General features: G+C 34.9%; 1 protein-coding gene across 2 annotated transcripts in view; it reads right to left on the minus strand.

The window, feature by feature from the left end:
- TC2N (tandem C2 domains, nuclear) overlaps nt 1-15,736 on the minus strand; it is a 59,737-nt gene that overhangs the window by 9,897 nt on the left and 34,104 nt on the right. For both annotated transcript variants that reach the window (XM_017546954.2, XM_017546955.2), the window contains exons 4-9: nt 10,458-10,625; nt 8,635-8,726; nt 7,342-7,417; nt 6,656-6,756; nt 6,151-6,267; nt 554-745 (exon numbers count right to left, since the gene is read on the minus strand). In XM_017546954.2, the coding sequence (XP_017402443.1) occupies nt 554-745; nt 6,151-6,267; nt 6,656-6,756; nt 7,342-7,417; nt 8,635-8,726; nt 10,458-10,625 (746 nt within the window). The remainder of the gene's footprint in view (nt 1-553; nt 746-6,150; nt 6,268-6,655; nt 6,757-7,341; nt 7,418-8,634; nt 8,727-10,457; nt 10,626-15,736) is intronic.

The following is a 15,736-nucleotide window of genomic DNA, read 5'->3' on the forward strand; positions in this document are numbered from 1 at the left end:
GAGTAGCTGGGATTACAGGCACGTGCCACCATGCCCAGCTAATTTTTTGTATTTTTAGTAGAGATGGGGTTTCACCATGTTGACCAGAATGGTCTCAATCTCTTGACCTCGTGATCCACCCGCCTCGGCCTCCCAAAGTGCTGGGATTACAGGCTTGAGCCACCGCGCCCAGCCCTATTTCAGGGCAATTTCTGATTGAGTTTGGAACTTACAATTCTTCCTTGTTTTTCCTAAGTTATCAGCTACTTAAGAAAAACTGAAAATAGTTATTCATACTTCAGAGTTATTTTCCCTGAAGTATAAAACATTAATAAGAAATGTGCTAGAAGGTAACCCAGAGGTTATTTTCCAATGGAGAAACAAAACAGTTCTGTTAATCTTTTATCAATAATTTCTAAAATATTATTTGAAAATAATAATAATATTGCTATTTGAGAGCCTTCCAGATCCTCTAATGTGCTATTCCAGTTATCTTCCAACAAACAAAAACCCATCCACTAAGTAATTCTAAAAGTATGAAATACTCTTAACGTAACATACTATTACCACTTACTGAAATTTTTGAAGGTGGTGTTATATCCAAAGAGTAATCCATTTCCTGTGTGCTAAGGGTTCTGAGTGATAGTGAGCATTCTCCAATGGTTTTCTTCCTGGGAGTCTGGGTTTGAATCTTAAATACAAGCCCCGCAGTTTGTAGGCTTTGAAGTTTAATAGCAAATACAAACGTTTCCATAAATTCAATAGCCTTTAAAAAAAACAACAAGAAAATATAAAATATATAAATAAAAGGCTGATATGCCAGTATAAAACAATATTTTATTTTATATTTAGGAAAGGTATATTTAATTCTTTTTACAACAAAAAAAATCTTTTTAATGTGAATGAAAATAAGAATGGCAATGACTCATTTTTCTAGAGTTTATCCTGGATACAACCTCTCTTAATTTCACAAATCATCCTTTAAATTCTTTAGAAATTCAGGTCAACATCAACACATGCTCACCAGAATACAGCTTTTTCCCCTTTTGAATATTAGATTGTTTTTCCATCTTTGGTCCTGGCATCTTTCCTGTCATCATCACAATTCAGGAGAGTGATTCAAGAATCTCACATGCAAGCACTCTCTGTTCACAATATCTAACTTGTTCACATAAAGAGACTTAAATTATTTCTTTAAAGGAGTTATTTTTTTGTCTAATGAATCTTCCCGTCTATCTTAGGCTTCAATTTCTCTTTTGGTGACATTTATTCACCCTTTCCAATCTGAAAATCAAACTCCTTGATATAGAAAATGAAGGAAAATGAGTTTAAAATTATACCTTCTCTCCTAAGCAACCATCTCAGTCAGCAAGACTGTGTTTTCCAGCCTCAGAATATTTTTAAATGCTCTTGCTACTTTTAATATTTTTAAATCCTTGGCTTACCATGGGCTAACATGTTTTTGACACTAGACTGTTCTTTGCCATACACTTCCTTCTTTCCATCTTTAAAGCATCCATTTAGAAAGGAGCTTTTTTTTTCCTTTTGAAAAGGCCAGATATCTGGGCAAATAGCATAAACATTTTGAATACAGGCATACCTTATTTTACTGTACTTTGCTTTAATGTGCTTCACAGATTTACAGTTTTTACAAAGTGAAGGTTCATGGCAACACTGTGTTGGGTAAATCAGTGTCATTTTTCCAACAGCACGTGATCACTTCATGTGTACGTCACATTTTGGTAATTCTCACAATAGTTCAAACTGTTTCATTATTATTATATCTGTTATAGTGGCCTGTGATCAGTGATCTTTGATATTACTATTGTAATTGTTCTGGAGCGCCACGGATCATACCTATATAAGATGGGCAACTTATAAATGTGTGTGTTCTGACTGTTCCAGCAACCAACTGTTCCATTTCCCTCCCTCTCCTCAGGCCTCACTGTTTCCTGAGACACAACAATATTGAAATTAGGCCAATAAACCTAAAACGCCTCTAAGTGTTCAAGTGAAAGGAAGAAATATACCTCAACTGCCTAAGCTTAGTGAGGAAGATGTTGAAAGCCGAGACAGACCAAAAGATAGGCCTTTTGCACTGCTTAGTCAAGTTGTGAATGCAAAGGAAAAACTATTGAAGGAAATTAAATGTGAACATACAAATAAAAAGTAAAACAGCCTTATTTCTGATATAGAGAAAGTTTTATTTGTCTGGATAGAAGATCAAATCAGCCACAACATTCCCTTAAGCCAAAACCTGATCCAGAGCAAGGTCCTAACTCTCTTCAATTCTACGAAGGCTGAGAGATGCGAGGAAGCTGAGGAAGAAAAACTAAAAGCTAGTAGAGGTTGGTTCATGAGGTTTAAGGAAAGAAACAGTCTCCAAAACATAAAAGTGCACGCTGAAGCACCAAGTGCTAATGCAGAAGCTGCAGCAAGTTATCCAGAAGATCTAGTTAAGAAGGTGGCTACATTCAAGAACAGATCTTCAATGTAGACAAAAGAGCCTTCTGCTGGAAGAAGATGCCATCTAGGATTTTACAGTTACAGAGAAGTCAATGCCTGGCTTCAATGCTTCAAAGAACAGGCTAACTCTCTTGTCAGGGGCTAATGCAATCAGTCACTTTGAGTTGAAGCCAACATTCACTTATCATTTTGAAAATCCTAAGGCCCTTAAGTATTATGCTAAGTTAACTCTGCCTGTGCTCTATAAATGGAACAACGCCTGGATTATGGCATATCTGTTTACAGAATAGTTCACTAAATATTTTTAGTCTACCATTGGGATCTACTGCTAAAAAAAAAGATTCCTTTCAAAACATTATTGCTCATTGACAATGCACTTAGTTACCCAAGAGCCCTAACAGAGATGTATAAGGAGATGAATGTTATTTTCATGTCTACTAACACATCCATTCTGCTTCCCATGGATCAAGGAGTAATTTCAACTTTCAAGTGTTATTACTTAAAAAATAAATTTTGTAAGGCTATGGCTGCCATAGACAGTGATTATTCTGATGGACCTAGGCAAAAGCAATTGAAAACCTCCTAGAAAGGGTTCACCATTTTAGATGCCAATAAGAAAATTCATGAGGCATGAAAGGAGGTCAAAAAAAAATACATTAGCAGGAATCTGGAAGTTTATTCTAACCCTCATGGCTGACTTTGAGGGATTCAAGATTTCTGCAGAGGAAGTAATTGCAGATGTGGTAGAAACAGCAAGAGAACTAGAAATAGATCCTGAAGAAGCAGTTGAATTGCTGCCATCTCAAGATAATATGAACAGATAAGGAGTTGCTTCTTATACATGAGAAAAGAAAGTAGTTTCTGGAGACAGAATCTACTCCTGGTGAAGATGCTATGAATATTGTTGAAATGAAAACAAAGGATTTTGAATACTCCATAAACTTAGTTGATAAAGCAAGAGTAGCGTTTGAGAGGATAGATTTTAATTTTGAAAGAAGTTCTGTGGATAAAATTCTATCAAACAGCATCACATACTACAGGAAACCTTTTTGTGAAAGGAAGAGTCAACAGATGTGGTGAACTTCGAGTTGTCTTAAGAAATTGCCACAGCCACCTCGACCTTCACCAACCACCACCCTGATCATTCAGCAACCATCAACATCAAGGCAAAACCTTCTACCAGCAAAAAGATTACAACTTGCTGAAGACTCAGATGATCATTAGCATTTTTTTTTAGCAATAAAGCATTTTAAATTAAGGCATGTAGCTTACTTTTTTAGACATAATGCTATCACGCTCTTAATGGACTACAGTATAAAGGTAACTTCTGTATACACTGGGAACTAAAAAACTCATGTGACCTGCTGTATTGCAATGTTCATTTTAGTGTGGTGGTCTGGAACTGAACCTACAGTATCTCCAGGGTATTCCTATACTGTGCCCAAATTGTTGCTCTTGTTGTAATAGCTTATGTCTATCTTTACAGCCAGAATTATCTGTCTGAGAGTCTCACAACTACTGAGCTATCTTTTTCTTGTAGAGTCTCAAGCCATAGAATAACACCAGTTATATATTACACATAAAATGTTTAATGAGCTTACAAATTAAGCAAGTGTGATGCTTCATTTCACACTGTCCATATTTTGCCAAATAGAAGTCTCCCAAACAACTTTATGTATAATAATAAAATTGTAAAATGAAAGATGCCATATAAGTTTCAATATGACAACATTTTTACCTAAGTTAAATTAGTTTTATTTGAAAATCAAAAAGTAAAACTGTGTAATTCAGAAAGCATTCATTTATGAGTGTCAAGGTTATGAGTTAAGGTTTATTTCTATCTAGACTTTCAATGATACATATTTTCATAAAGTGAGATCCTAATATATACACACACACATATATACACACATAACACACATACATGCATATATACACATACACACACCCCAATTTTGATCATTGCCTTTTTCATTTATCAAAAATGTTTTTCCAGGTCCTTAAAAACTCTTCCCAAACATTAGTTTTCATAGCTACCTAGTTTTCTATCACATAGTGTTATGGACTAAATTATACCTCCCTAAAAAAGATATGTTGAAATCCTAAGCCACAGCATCTCATAGTGTGAACTCATTTGGAAACAAGGTCACTGCAGATGTGATCAGTGAAGTTAAAAAGAGGTAATAATGAAGTAGGGTGGATCCCTAAGAAGACGGCCATGTGAATACCCAGAACACAGGTATAACACCGTGTGAAGACAGAAGCAGAGACTGGAGTGATCTACAAGCCAGGGAATGTCATGGATTGCTGGCCATTCCAGTAGCTAGAAGAGAGGCATGGAACAGATTCTCCCTCAGAGAAGGAACCAACACTGCTATTTTAATTTTGGACTTTCTCCAAAGCTGAAAGAGAGAAAATTCTGTTGTGGTAAGTCACCCAGTTTGTGGTACAGTACCGTGTTATGGTAGCCCAAGGAAACGAATATACATAGGTACACCATTAGGTTTTTCAGCCATTCCTCTGTAAGACATGTTTAGACTTTTTTCAATTTTTCTTTGAACAAAACTTCTAAGAATATTTTATACATTTTTGTTTGCATTTTAGATTATTTCTACTGAAATAATTTCCAGTTTCAAAGTAGAATTACTGTTTAAAAGTATAAATATTTTAAGGTTTTGACATGTAGTATCAAGATAATTTCAAAGAAGTTGTATGTTCTAGAGAACCCGTAAAATTTTTCCTAATTCTACAAAGAAAGGAAAGAAAGAAGAGAGGAAGAGGCCAGGCGCAGTGGCTCAGGCCTGTAATCCCAGCACTCTGGGGTAGGTGGATCACGTGGTCAGGACATCGAGACCATCCTGGCTAACACAGTGAAACCTCGTCTCTACTAAAAATACAAAATATTAGCCAGGCATGGTGGCGCGTGCCTGTAGTCCCAGCTACTTGGAAGGCTGAAGCAGGAGGATTGCTTGAAACCTGGAGGCAGAGGTTGCAGTGAGCCAAGATTGCACTACTGCATTCCAGCACTGGGTGACAGAGCAAGACTCTGTCTCCAAAAAAAAAAAAAAAAAAAAAAAAAAAAGAAAGAGAGGAAGAAAGAAACAGAAAGCAATATGTAATTTCAATTTTTATTTCTATGATTAATAGTGAGAATAAACTTTTTACACGTTTATTAGTCATGTGAATTATCTTATTTTAAAATGACATCTTTGAGAAGATATCTTTTCATTTGCATAGAAAAACAATAATCCTTTAACCTATAACAAATGACAAAAATGAACATGTATTTAAATTAATGTAAAACTTAGGATCTACAAAACCAAACTCAGGATCCTAAGTCCTTCTGTTATACTAATTGGAAGTATTTAAAAGAAATTCATTGTGATTATGAAATTATTTTTCAAAGCCAAAGTGTGTTGGGGGAAAGAGAAGCCAAGATTCATTTCCCTTCACCCAAGAAAAATAAATTGGTTTCTTAGATATTGTTCATCTTCTATGTACTTAAGTGAATAAAATACTCTTTTTAAATGCATCTTAATACTAGACAATGAAATACCAATATTTTTGAGACTCAAAGTTGTCTTGAAAAAGCAACAATTCATAGTTGTAGTTTTCCTAAAACACTTTTTCTGATTTGTTTACATGGATAAAAGTGACAAATATAAGAAAAACAGAAAAGAAATTCAAACAAAAACAGTCACTTACGTTGGAACCCTCCTTGGCTGAAGATTTGAAATGCACTGGTTTGGGCAATGTAAGTATTCCTTTTATAGAAACAGTAGGAGTGTCTCCATAACTAGAGGGCCAACTTAAATCTCTGCACTAAAAATATTAAAAATACAGTTTGAATTTTACAAATGGCTCCGACAATACAAATATTTGATGTATTTCTTGCGTTACTGACTTCAGATAAAAACTATAAAAATAAACTTGTCTACTGAGACCTCATGTTGCATCCACATTAATTTTGAAATATAATATTCTAGATGTCACGTCAATTTCCCTCTTGAGCTTAAAAACACACATACTTCCATCATACTACAGATTTCTTAGATGCTTTATTAAATACTATTTTCTGTAAAAATATTATAGAATTCCAAATTTCAAAGATGGCATTGGCCCATTCCCCAGGAAAGGACAACAGTAAATGTTTACAATGTCTAAATATTCAATTTTATAATAAAAGCTGGTATTAACTATACTAATTTACCTGTAAAACTGTGATCCAGATCTGTTCTACTGAAGAATTATAAAACAATCTCACATTCAGTCTCCCAAAGTCTCTTTCATCTCCTGATAGAGTAATTGTATCTGAATTATAAAAGGACAAAGATGTTTCAAATGCCATGCAATCCTTCTAACCCAATTAAGCTTTGATACAAGCCAATATTAAGAGCACAATTTTAAAATGCTACAATTATTTTTTAAAGTTCACAATCTAATAAGACAAAAATCACACTTCAATGTTTTTATTGAAGCACTAGAGGTAAGATATATACTATAAAAAGCTCTCATGGTTTAAAAACTGAACTCAATTGCAGTGAGGGATTTAAATTAAAACTAGGAAAAATCTTTCCAAATAACATTTATATGGTCTTAATACTGTATTCTTCTGGAGGCTCCTTCACTAGTACACTTTTATACAAACAAAAGATATTCAACTGTTTCACTTCTTAAAAAGCCACACTTGTACCTGAACACTGAGAAATGGACTGTGTGATCTGAGTATCCATATGCTGATAACACTACTGACATAGCTTTATTTAGACTTAGTTTATTATATAAACACAGTAGATATAATCATCTAGAGTTTTTCACATTACATACACTTTCAAGTTACTATTGAGTAGAAATAATTATCTTAAGAGTATAAAAGTAGAATACTTTATTCCTTACCCAGGCTTCTGTTACTCCCCTGAGAATTTTTCCTTGAAGAAGAACTACTGGGTACACTGGACAATGAATCATGTCTCTATAAGTAAAATTATCTTTTAGTCAGAAATTGCATATGAAACCTTAAGGATTCTGATACTTATGCCTCAATAGCCATCCTAGTAACAAACTGCATGCTAACTATTTTGACAGTTTTACAGGTCAGAATTTCCCACTTACAGGTGGTAAAGATGGAAAAAAAGCTTTTGGCATGTGTTAGGGATATCTTAAATATCTTATAAGATAATATACTGGAAAGCCTTTGCTGTTTTTGGTTTGGTTTTATAATAAGGAGAATGATATTACTGCTTAAGTTTCATACCTGAGAATATTAATGAAAATGAGAATTTATTTGGAAATACCCTGCTATCAAAAAACTTGTAGAGCAGCAATTATCAAAGCATAGTCCATCTGGACCTGCAGCATCCTTATCATTTGGAATTTGGTAGAAATACAAATTCAGGCCCTCCTGCAGAGCTAGTGAATTAAAAACTCTGGGGATGAAGCCTGTCATCCTGTGTTTTGACAAGCTCTGCAAACAAGTCTGATGCATGTTAAACACCTGTTGCTACTAAAAAAAAAAAAAAAAAAAACCTATAAAAAGTTAACTCAGCTGAGGATTATCTAGAATATATTTCCATTTTGTAAAACATGTATATATATACATTCACATGGAAACAAGTCCATGAGTCCATATAACAGTATATTCACATTGCACTTACTCTGAATTATAGGAAATACAGGAATTTGTCTTTTTACTTTACCAACGTCTATTTTCTAATTTTAAATAATCAGTTTACTTGTACTAAAAAAGAAACATTTTTAAAACATCAAAATAATTCTCAATTTCTTTTCAAAACCAGGACACAGTGTTAATATTAGTGAGTAAAGTCCTACATCTCAAAATAAATATAATTTTTAACAACTAGCTGGCTATATTCAATAAGGAAAGTTAAACTAATAAGCACTTTTAATTATGCCATTTTAAATAACAACTGTTTTAAGATTCCCTGAGAGCATACCAACTGAGATATATTTATTTTAAAAAATTTATTGAAAAAAGAAAAACTATTGCCTTTCAGCAATCAAATAACAGTTTCCTAAAATAATGTACATGGGAAATATCAAGTATTTATTCCTTAGGTATCAGAATAGATACAGATATCAGAATAGATTCCTAATATAATTCATACATTTCTGAATTTTTAATTTGAAAACAAATTATCACAGATAATTAAATTTATATGATTAATTTACCTGGATGAATCGCTGAGATGAACTTGTAAGGTCAAACATAGATTTGCTTAGCCCAGGAGAACCGGGATGTTTGTTGGTCCTTAAATCACAAACTAGACAGGGATTTGAGAAAAGTATATATTTTTAAGAAACACTAGAATTCTATTTAATTACCATGAACTAAATCTCTGCAGCAATACATCATGAATATTATGTGTTAATCTACAGAAGAGATAAAGCCTTCTAATAAAAATTTTTAACTTAAAAAAATGTTTTTCTATTATTTTATTTTTGTTTGAAACAAATCAACAAAAATCAAACAACACATTTTCACATCTACATCAAATATCAAACAGGGAAAATTTACCATTTCCTTTACATTGCCCATTCCTTGATCCAATAAATATAATCTAAGAGTAAATACTCTGTACTAAGTGTAATGTAACTATTTATTATTAATAAGCATGTATTACTTTAAAAAAATCAATACTGAATCCCATGTGCTCCTATATTTCTGGTCTGTATTTTTAGTTTCCCTCCTACACTGCAAGATCTGTGAAGAAAGGAGCTTTGTGTGCCAATTGTATATTCTAGCACAGGAGTGAATGCAAGGCAGGCCCTTAAATAAGTATTTCTTCTTTATTTTCAGTACCTCACCCTAAATTCAGTGGTTGATTTACACACACACACACACACACACACACACACAACCCTGAAAAACTGAGAATATTGTGAATCACAGACATACATGGTAGACTATAATTCAGAGTCTCAAATATGAAAATTAAAAAGTTCTATAATCATTTAAGCAGTTTGTTTATATTTCTAATCATACCATGAGTTCTAAATTCATCAGTTTAATTGAATACAGAAAAAAATGGAAAAAAAATATTATATTTAGTACAACGTATCTATGTTGTGGAATTTATGAACAGACAGATGACAAATGAAATGTATGCAAAATAATCTGGGCTGGTGCAGTGGCTCAGGCCTGTAATCCCAGCAATTTGGGAGGCCAAGGTAGGAGGACTGCTTCAGCCCAGGAGTTCAAGCCCAACCTGGGCAACATGGTGAAACCCCATCTCTACAAAAAATATTTAAAAATTAGTTAGCTGTGGTGGCACGTGCCTATAGTCACAGCTTCTGGTGACGGGGGAGCTGAGATGTGAGAGTCACTGGAGCCTGGGAGGTTGATGCTGCAGTGAGCTGAGATCACACCACTGCACTCCGACCTGGGAAGCAAAGTGAGACTCTGTCTTAAAACAACAACAACAAAAAGGAAAAAATACTCTGAAAACAAAACTTCTTTCTATTTTATTTTATTTTTTTCCTCTTGTACCTGGTATGCAGCTTACTTCTTTTTCTTTTATTATATGTATTCATCGTAAACAGCATAATGTTTTAAAGTACATATATACTGCAGAATGATTAAATCTAGCTAATTTACAAATGTATTATCTCACAGTTATCACTTTTGAATAACAAAGTGTTTTAAGAACACCTAACATCCACTCTTCTAGCACTTTTCAAGAATATATCATAATTAACTACAGTCCCCATGTTGTACAAAAAAAAATCTCTTGAACCAAAACTTCTTTCAAAAAAGGAAAATTAAATGGAATTTAGAACTACCAACAGATATAACTCATTAATCTTTCAATTTTTATGTTAGACATTAACACTACAGAGATGTCATAATGTTTATCACATTTATGAAGCTTGCTTTTATTCTTATTTTTAAATTGCTTTTAATAGTAAGAATCATTTATTCCCAGATCTTAGATTTGATTTCTAAATTTCTTAAAGAGAAACACAAAGAGGAAAAGCACAAAAAATTTTCATACCTGATCCATACAGTCTCGTCACTTCTGAACGGGGAGGAAAGCGTCGACTCAAATCAGGTGAAATGTGCTGATACATATAGAATGGGTTATACACATCATAGCTAGGTCCATGCTGGGATGAACTGGAAAGTTCTACCTTTCGATCTCCAAAAGATGCTCTGGCAGATCCTGAAAGCAAATGTTTCTAAAATTTTAAAACATCCTTTTCTTGTAGTTAGTAGCCAACGACTGGTATACCCAGGGCAAAAGAAAAAATATTTTGTCTCAATTAATACTAAATTACATGCCTTTGATATCTAAAAATATTAGCACATATTAATGGAGTTCTGTGTGAAGTATTATGCTAGGGGTCAACCATGAAGCCTGCACTTAGAACAGTTTGGTAAATTTCTGGCATTTTTCTTTGCCCCACAGACAATTCTGTGTTTTGTGATCTGAGTTTCCTCTTATTTTTCTACTTATATATAGAACATCTTTTAGATTACAAGATTTTGGGGGGAGATATATCCTTTACAACAAGACATAGAACATGTATTAAAACTGACCACATGCTGAGATACACCAAGAAAGTCTCAAATTTGAAAGGATTGAAATCATACAAAGTACATTTACTTACTACAATGCAATTAAGCTGGAAATCAAATAGCAAAAATAAAAATAAAAAAATTTACATGAAAACACTAAAGACCAAGAATAACCAAAAGCTTAATCTTTAAGAAGAAAAATAAGACTGAAAGATTTGCTCTACTGGGTACTAGGAATATAATACTGGTAAGTGACAGAAAAAGTGATCAATGCCAAAGAAGAGATGGCCCAGAAACAGATACCCATTTCATGAACACTTAATTTATAATTATGGTGGCACTGCACAAAAGGATGATCTTTTCACTAAAAGGTGATAAGACAACTGGATATCAATAGGAAAAAAAAGCCTACATTCAACCAAACATATTCACAAAAAATTAGTTCCATGAAGACTGTAAATCTGAATTAAATGTTAAAGGCAAACCAATAAAGTTTCTATATTCAGGTCAACTTATAAGAAAGTTTCCATGACCTTAGGACAGGGAAGCACTTCTTAAATAGAACATAGAGAGCATTAATTATAGAAATATATATATATCTTTATACATATTTATATATACTGGGAGGCCTCAGCCTCCTGAGTAGCCGGGATTACAGGCATGAGCCACTGTGCCCAGCCTAATCATAGACATATTTTAATAAACTGAACTACACTAAAATTTAACATTTCCATCTGTCAAAGACTATTTAAGGTAACCTGCAGAGTGAAAGAAGGTATGTGCAACAAGCATAACTGACAAAGGGCTCGTAACCAGGCCCAACACTGCTTAGCTTCCAAGATCAGATGAGATCAGGTGCATTCAGGGTGGTATGGCCATAAAGGGCTCATATCCAGAATACATGAGGAATGCCCACAAATCAATAAGAAAAAAACAGACGAGACTATGTATAAACTGGCTTAAGATGTTAACAGGCACTTCAGAAGACAGACTATCAATCTCATTAATCATGACGAAAAAATAAGTTGAAAACGCACGGAAATACCACAATATACTCAATAGAATAGTTAAAAGTAAAAAGACTGATAATACCAAGTGTTGGCAAGAAAGTAGAGGAATGTAAACAATCATACTATGCTAGTGGAAATATAAATTGATATAATCACTAATGGAAAAGAGTTTGGCAATTTCTACTAAAACTAAAGATATTTACATTCTATGACCCAACAAGCCATTCTGAACATATACACAACTGAAATGCTTGTACATGTGCACCAAGAGCTATGCATAAGAATGTTCATAAGTATTATTACCCATAATAGCCAAAAATTGGAAAAATCTCAAAATCTCATCAACAGTAAAATAAATAGTGTTATATACTTACTACATAAAAAGACCTTATAGTATGCTATACAGAAACACTACTATACACCATGCCATTTAGAATACAGAACAAAGTGTAATATACACTTACTGTACAGATATAAAAACAAACTAAAACTGACAATTACTTGAATGAATCTCAAAAACATAATGTTGAATGAGAAAACCCATAAACAAAAGAATACAGACTGAATAAATTGTTTATTTGATATAAAGTTCAGAAAACAGAAAAAATTAAACTACAATATTCAGGGATGTGTGCTTAGGTGGTAAGAAGTAAGAAAAGCAAGAGAGTTATGATTATAACAATTCTAGTACTAAACATTCTAGGGTGACTGAAAGGCAAAGAAATGGAGAGGAGCTTTGGGGTTACTAATAATACTCTATTTCTTTACCTAGGTGGTACCTATACAAGTGTTCCGCTTTGTAATAAATCACTGAGCTTTATGTTTCTGCTTTGTGCAGTTTTCTATGTGTATTAGAGTTCATAATTTTAAAAGGATAAAATATGGGTCAAATTCATTTCAAGGTTAATAATTATGCTGGGAATAATATATAGACATAAGCTAAATTCTTCAAAGGTTTAAATTATAATAATTGTCCGTATAACAACATTGTGGCCAAGTAGGGACCACATGTACAATAGTGGTTCCATAAACATATAATGGAACTGAAAAGTTCCTATCGTCTAGTGACCTCACAATGATCGTCATCAAGATGTGTAGGCCTAGTATAGTGCGGATGTTTGTGTCTAAGTTTTTAACAAAAATGTTTAAGAAGTTAAAAAAAAAGTTTTTAATAGAAAAAAGCTTATAAAGATATAAAGAAAATACTTTTGTATAGCTGCACATTGTGTTTGTTTAACCCAAGTATTATTACAAAAGAGTCAAAAACTTTAAAAATAGTTGTTTATAAAGTTAAAAAGTTATAGTAAGCTAAGATTTACTACTGAAGAAACACAAATATGTTTAACAAATTTGGTATATCCTAAGTGTACAGTGTTTATAAAATCCATAGTAGTATACAGTAATGTCCTAGTCTTCACATTCACTCACTACTCACTCACTGACTCACCCAAAGCAACTTATAGCCCTGAAAGCTCCATTCATGGTAAATGCCCTATACAGGTGTGATATGGTTTGGCTGTGCCCCCATCCAAATCTCATCTTCAATTGTAGCTTCCATAATACTCCTGTGTTGTGGGAGAGAACTGGTGGGAGATAATTGAATCATAGGGGCAGTTTCCCCCGTACTGTACTTCTAGTAGTGAATAAGTCTCAAGAGATCTGAAGGTTTTATAAGGGGTTTCCCCTTTTGCTTGGCTCTCATTCTCTCTTGCCCGCCACCAGGTAAGACACGTCTTTCTCCTTCCATCATGATTGTGAGGCCTCCCCAGCTGCATGGAACTGTGAATCCATTAAGCTCTTTTTTTTTTTTTTCTTTTATAAATTACCCAATCTCAGGTATGTCTTTATCAGCAGCAAGAAAATAAACTAATATACTACATTGGTACCAGGAGTGGGGTGTTGCTGTAAAGATACCCAAAAATGTGGAAGCAGCTTTGGATCTGGGTAACAAGCAGAGGTTGGAACAGTTTGGAGGGCTCAGAAGAAGACAGGAAGATGTGGCAAAGTTAGAAACTTCTTAGAAACTTGTTGAATGGCTTTGACCAAAATGCTGATAATGGCCGGGCGCGGTGGCTCAAGCCTGTAATCCCAGCACTTTGGGAGGCTGAGGCGGGTGGATCACAAGGTCAAGAGATCGAGACCATCCTGGTCAACATGGTGAAACCCCGTCTCTACCAAAAATACAAAACATTAGCTGGGCATGGTGGCGCGTGCCTGTAATCCCAGCTACTCAGGAGGCTGAGGCAGGAGAATTGTCTGAACCCAGGAGGCGGAGGTTGCGGTGAGCCGAGATCGCGCCATTGCACTCCAGCCTGGGTAACATGAGTGAAACTCCGTCTCAAAAAAAAAAAAAAAAAAAAAAAAAATGCTGATAATGACATGGACAATGAAATCCAGGCTGAGGTGGTCTCAGATGGAGATGAGGAACTTGTTGGGAACTGGAGTAAAAGTGACTCTTGCTATGTTTTAGCAAAGACACTGGTGGCATTTTGCCCCTGCCATAGAGATTTGTGAAACTTTGAACTTGTGGGAGATGATTTAGGGTATCTGGCAGAAGAAATTTCTAAGCAGCAAAGCATTCAAGAGATAACCTGAGTGTTGTTAAAAGCATTCCATTTCAAAAGACAAACAGAGCATAAAAGTTGGAAAAAAAGTGCAGACTGACAATGCAATAGGAAAAAAACACATTTTCTGAGGAGAAATTCAAGCCAGCTGCAGAAATTTGCATAAGTGAAAAGGAGCCAAATGTTAATCATCAAGACGATGGGGGGGTGGATTTCCACCAAGATGGCCAAATAGGCACGGCTCTGACATGCAGTTCCCAGCGAGAGTGATGCAGAAGGTAGGTGATCTCTGCATTTCCAACTGAGGTACCAGGTTCATCTCACTGGAACTGGTTAGACAGTGGGTGCAGCCCAAGGAATGCAAGTTGAAGCAGGGTGGGGTATCGCCTCACCTGGGAAGCACAAGGGGCTAGAGAACTCCCTCTTCTAACCAAGGGAAGCCATTAGGGACTTTTTCTGACACTCTGGCTCAGATACTGTATTTTTTCCAGGGTCTTCACAACCTGCAGACCAGGAGATTCCCTTTGGTGCCTACAATACCAGTGCTCCAGGTTTCTAGCACAAAACTGGGTGGCTGTTCTAGCTGCAGCAGTTTTTTTTTTTTTTTTTTTTTTTTCTCATACCCCATTGGCACCTGAAAGGCCAGCGAGACAAAACTGCTTATTCCCCTGAAAAGGGGGCTGAAGCCAGGGGGGAATACCCCCAAGTGATTTGGCTCAGCAGGTGCCACCCCCATGAAGACCAGCAAGCTAAGATCCACTGGCTTGAAATTCTTGCAGCTAGCACAGCTCGAATGTCCCAGGTCGAGCTTGGTGGGGGGATGTCTACTCAGAGAACCCACCCAAAGGTCACCAACTTCAAAGACAAAGGTAGATAAATCCACAAAGATGGTAAGAAACCAGCATAAAAAGACTGAAATCTCCAAAAACCGAAACACCTCTTCTCCTCACAACTCCTCACCAGCAAGGGAACAAAACTGGATGAAGAATGAGTTTGACAAATTGACAGAAGCAGGCTTCAGAAGGTGGGTAATAACAAACTTCTCCAAGCTAAAGGAGCATGTTCTAATCAAATGTAAGAAAGCTAAGAACCTTGAGAAAAGGTTAGACAAAATGCTAACTAGAATAACAAGCGCAGAGAAGAACATAAAACGACTTGATGGAGCTGAAAAACACAGCACG

The sequence above is a fragment of the Cebus imitator genome, unplaced genomic scaffold (genome assembly GCF_001604975.1).
Source record: "Cebus imitator isolate Cc_AM_T3 unplaced genomic scaffold, Cebus_imitator-1.0 Scaffold193, whole genome shotgun sequence".
Classification (NCBI taxonomy): Eukaryota; Metazoa; Chordata; class Mammalia; order Primates; family Cebidae; genus Cebus; species Cebus imitator.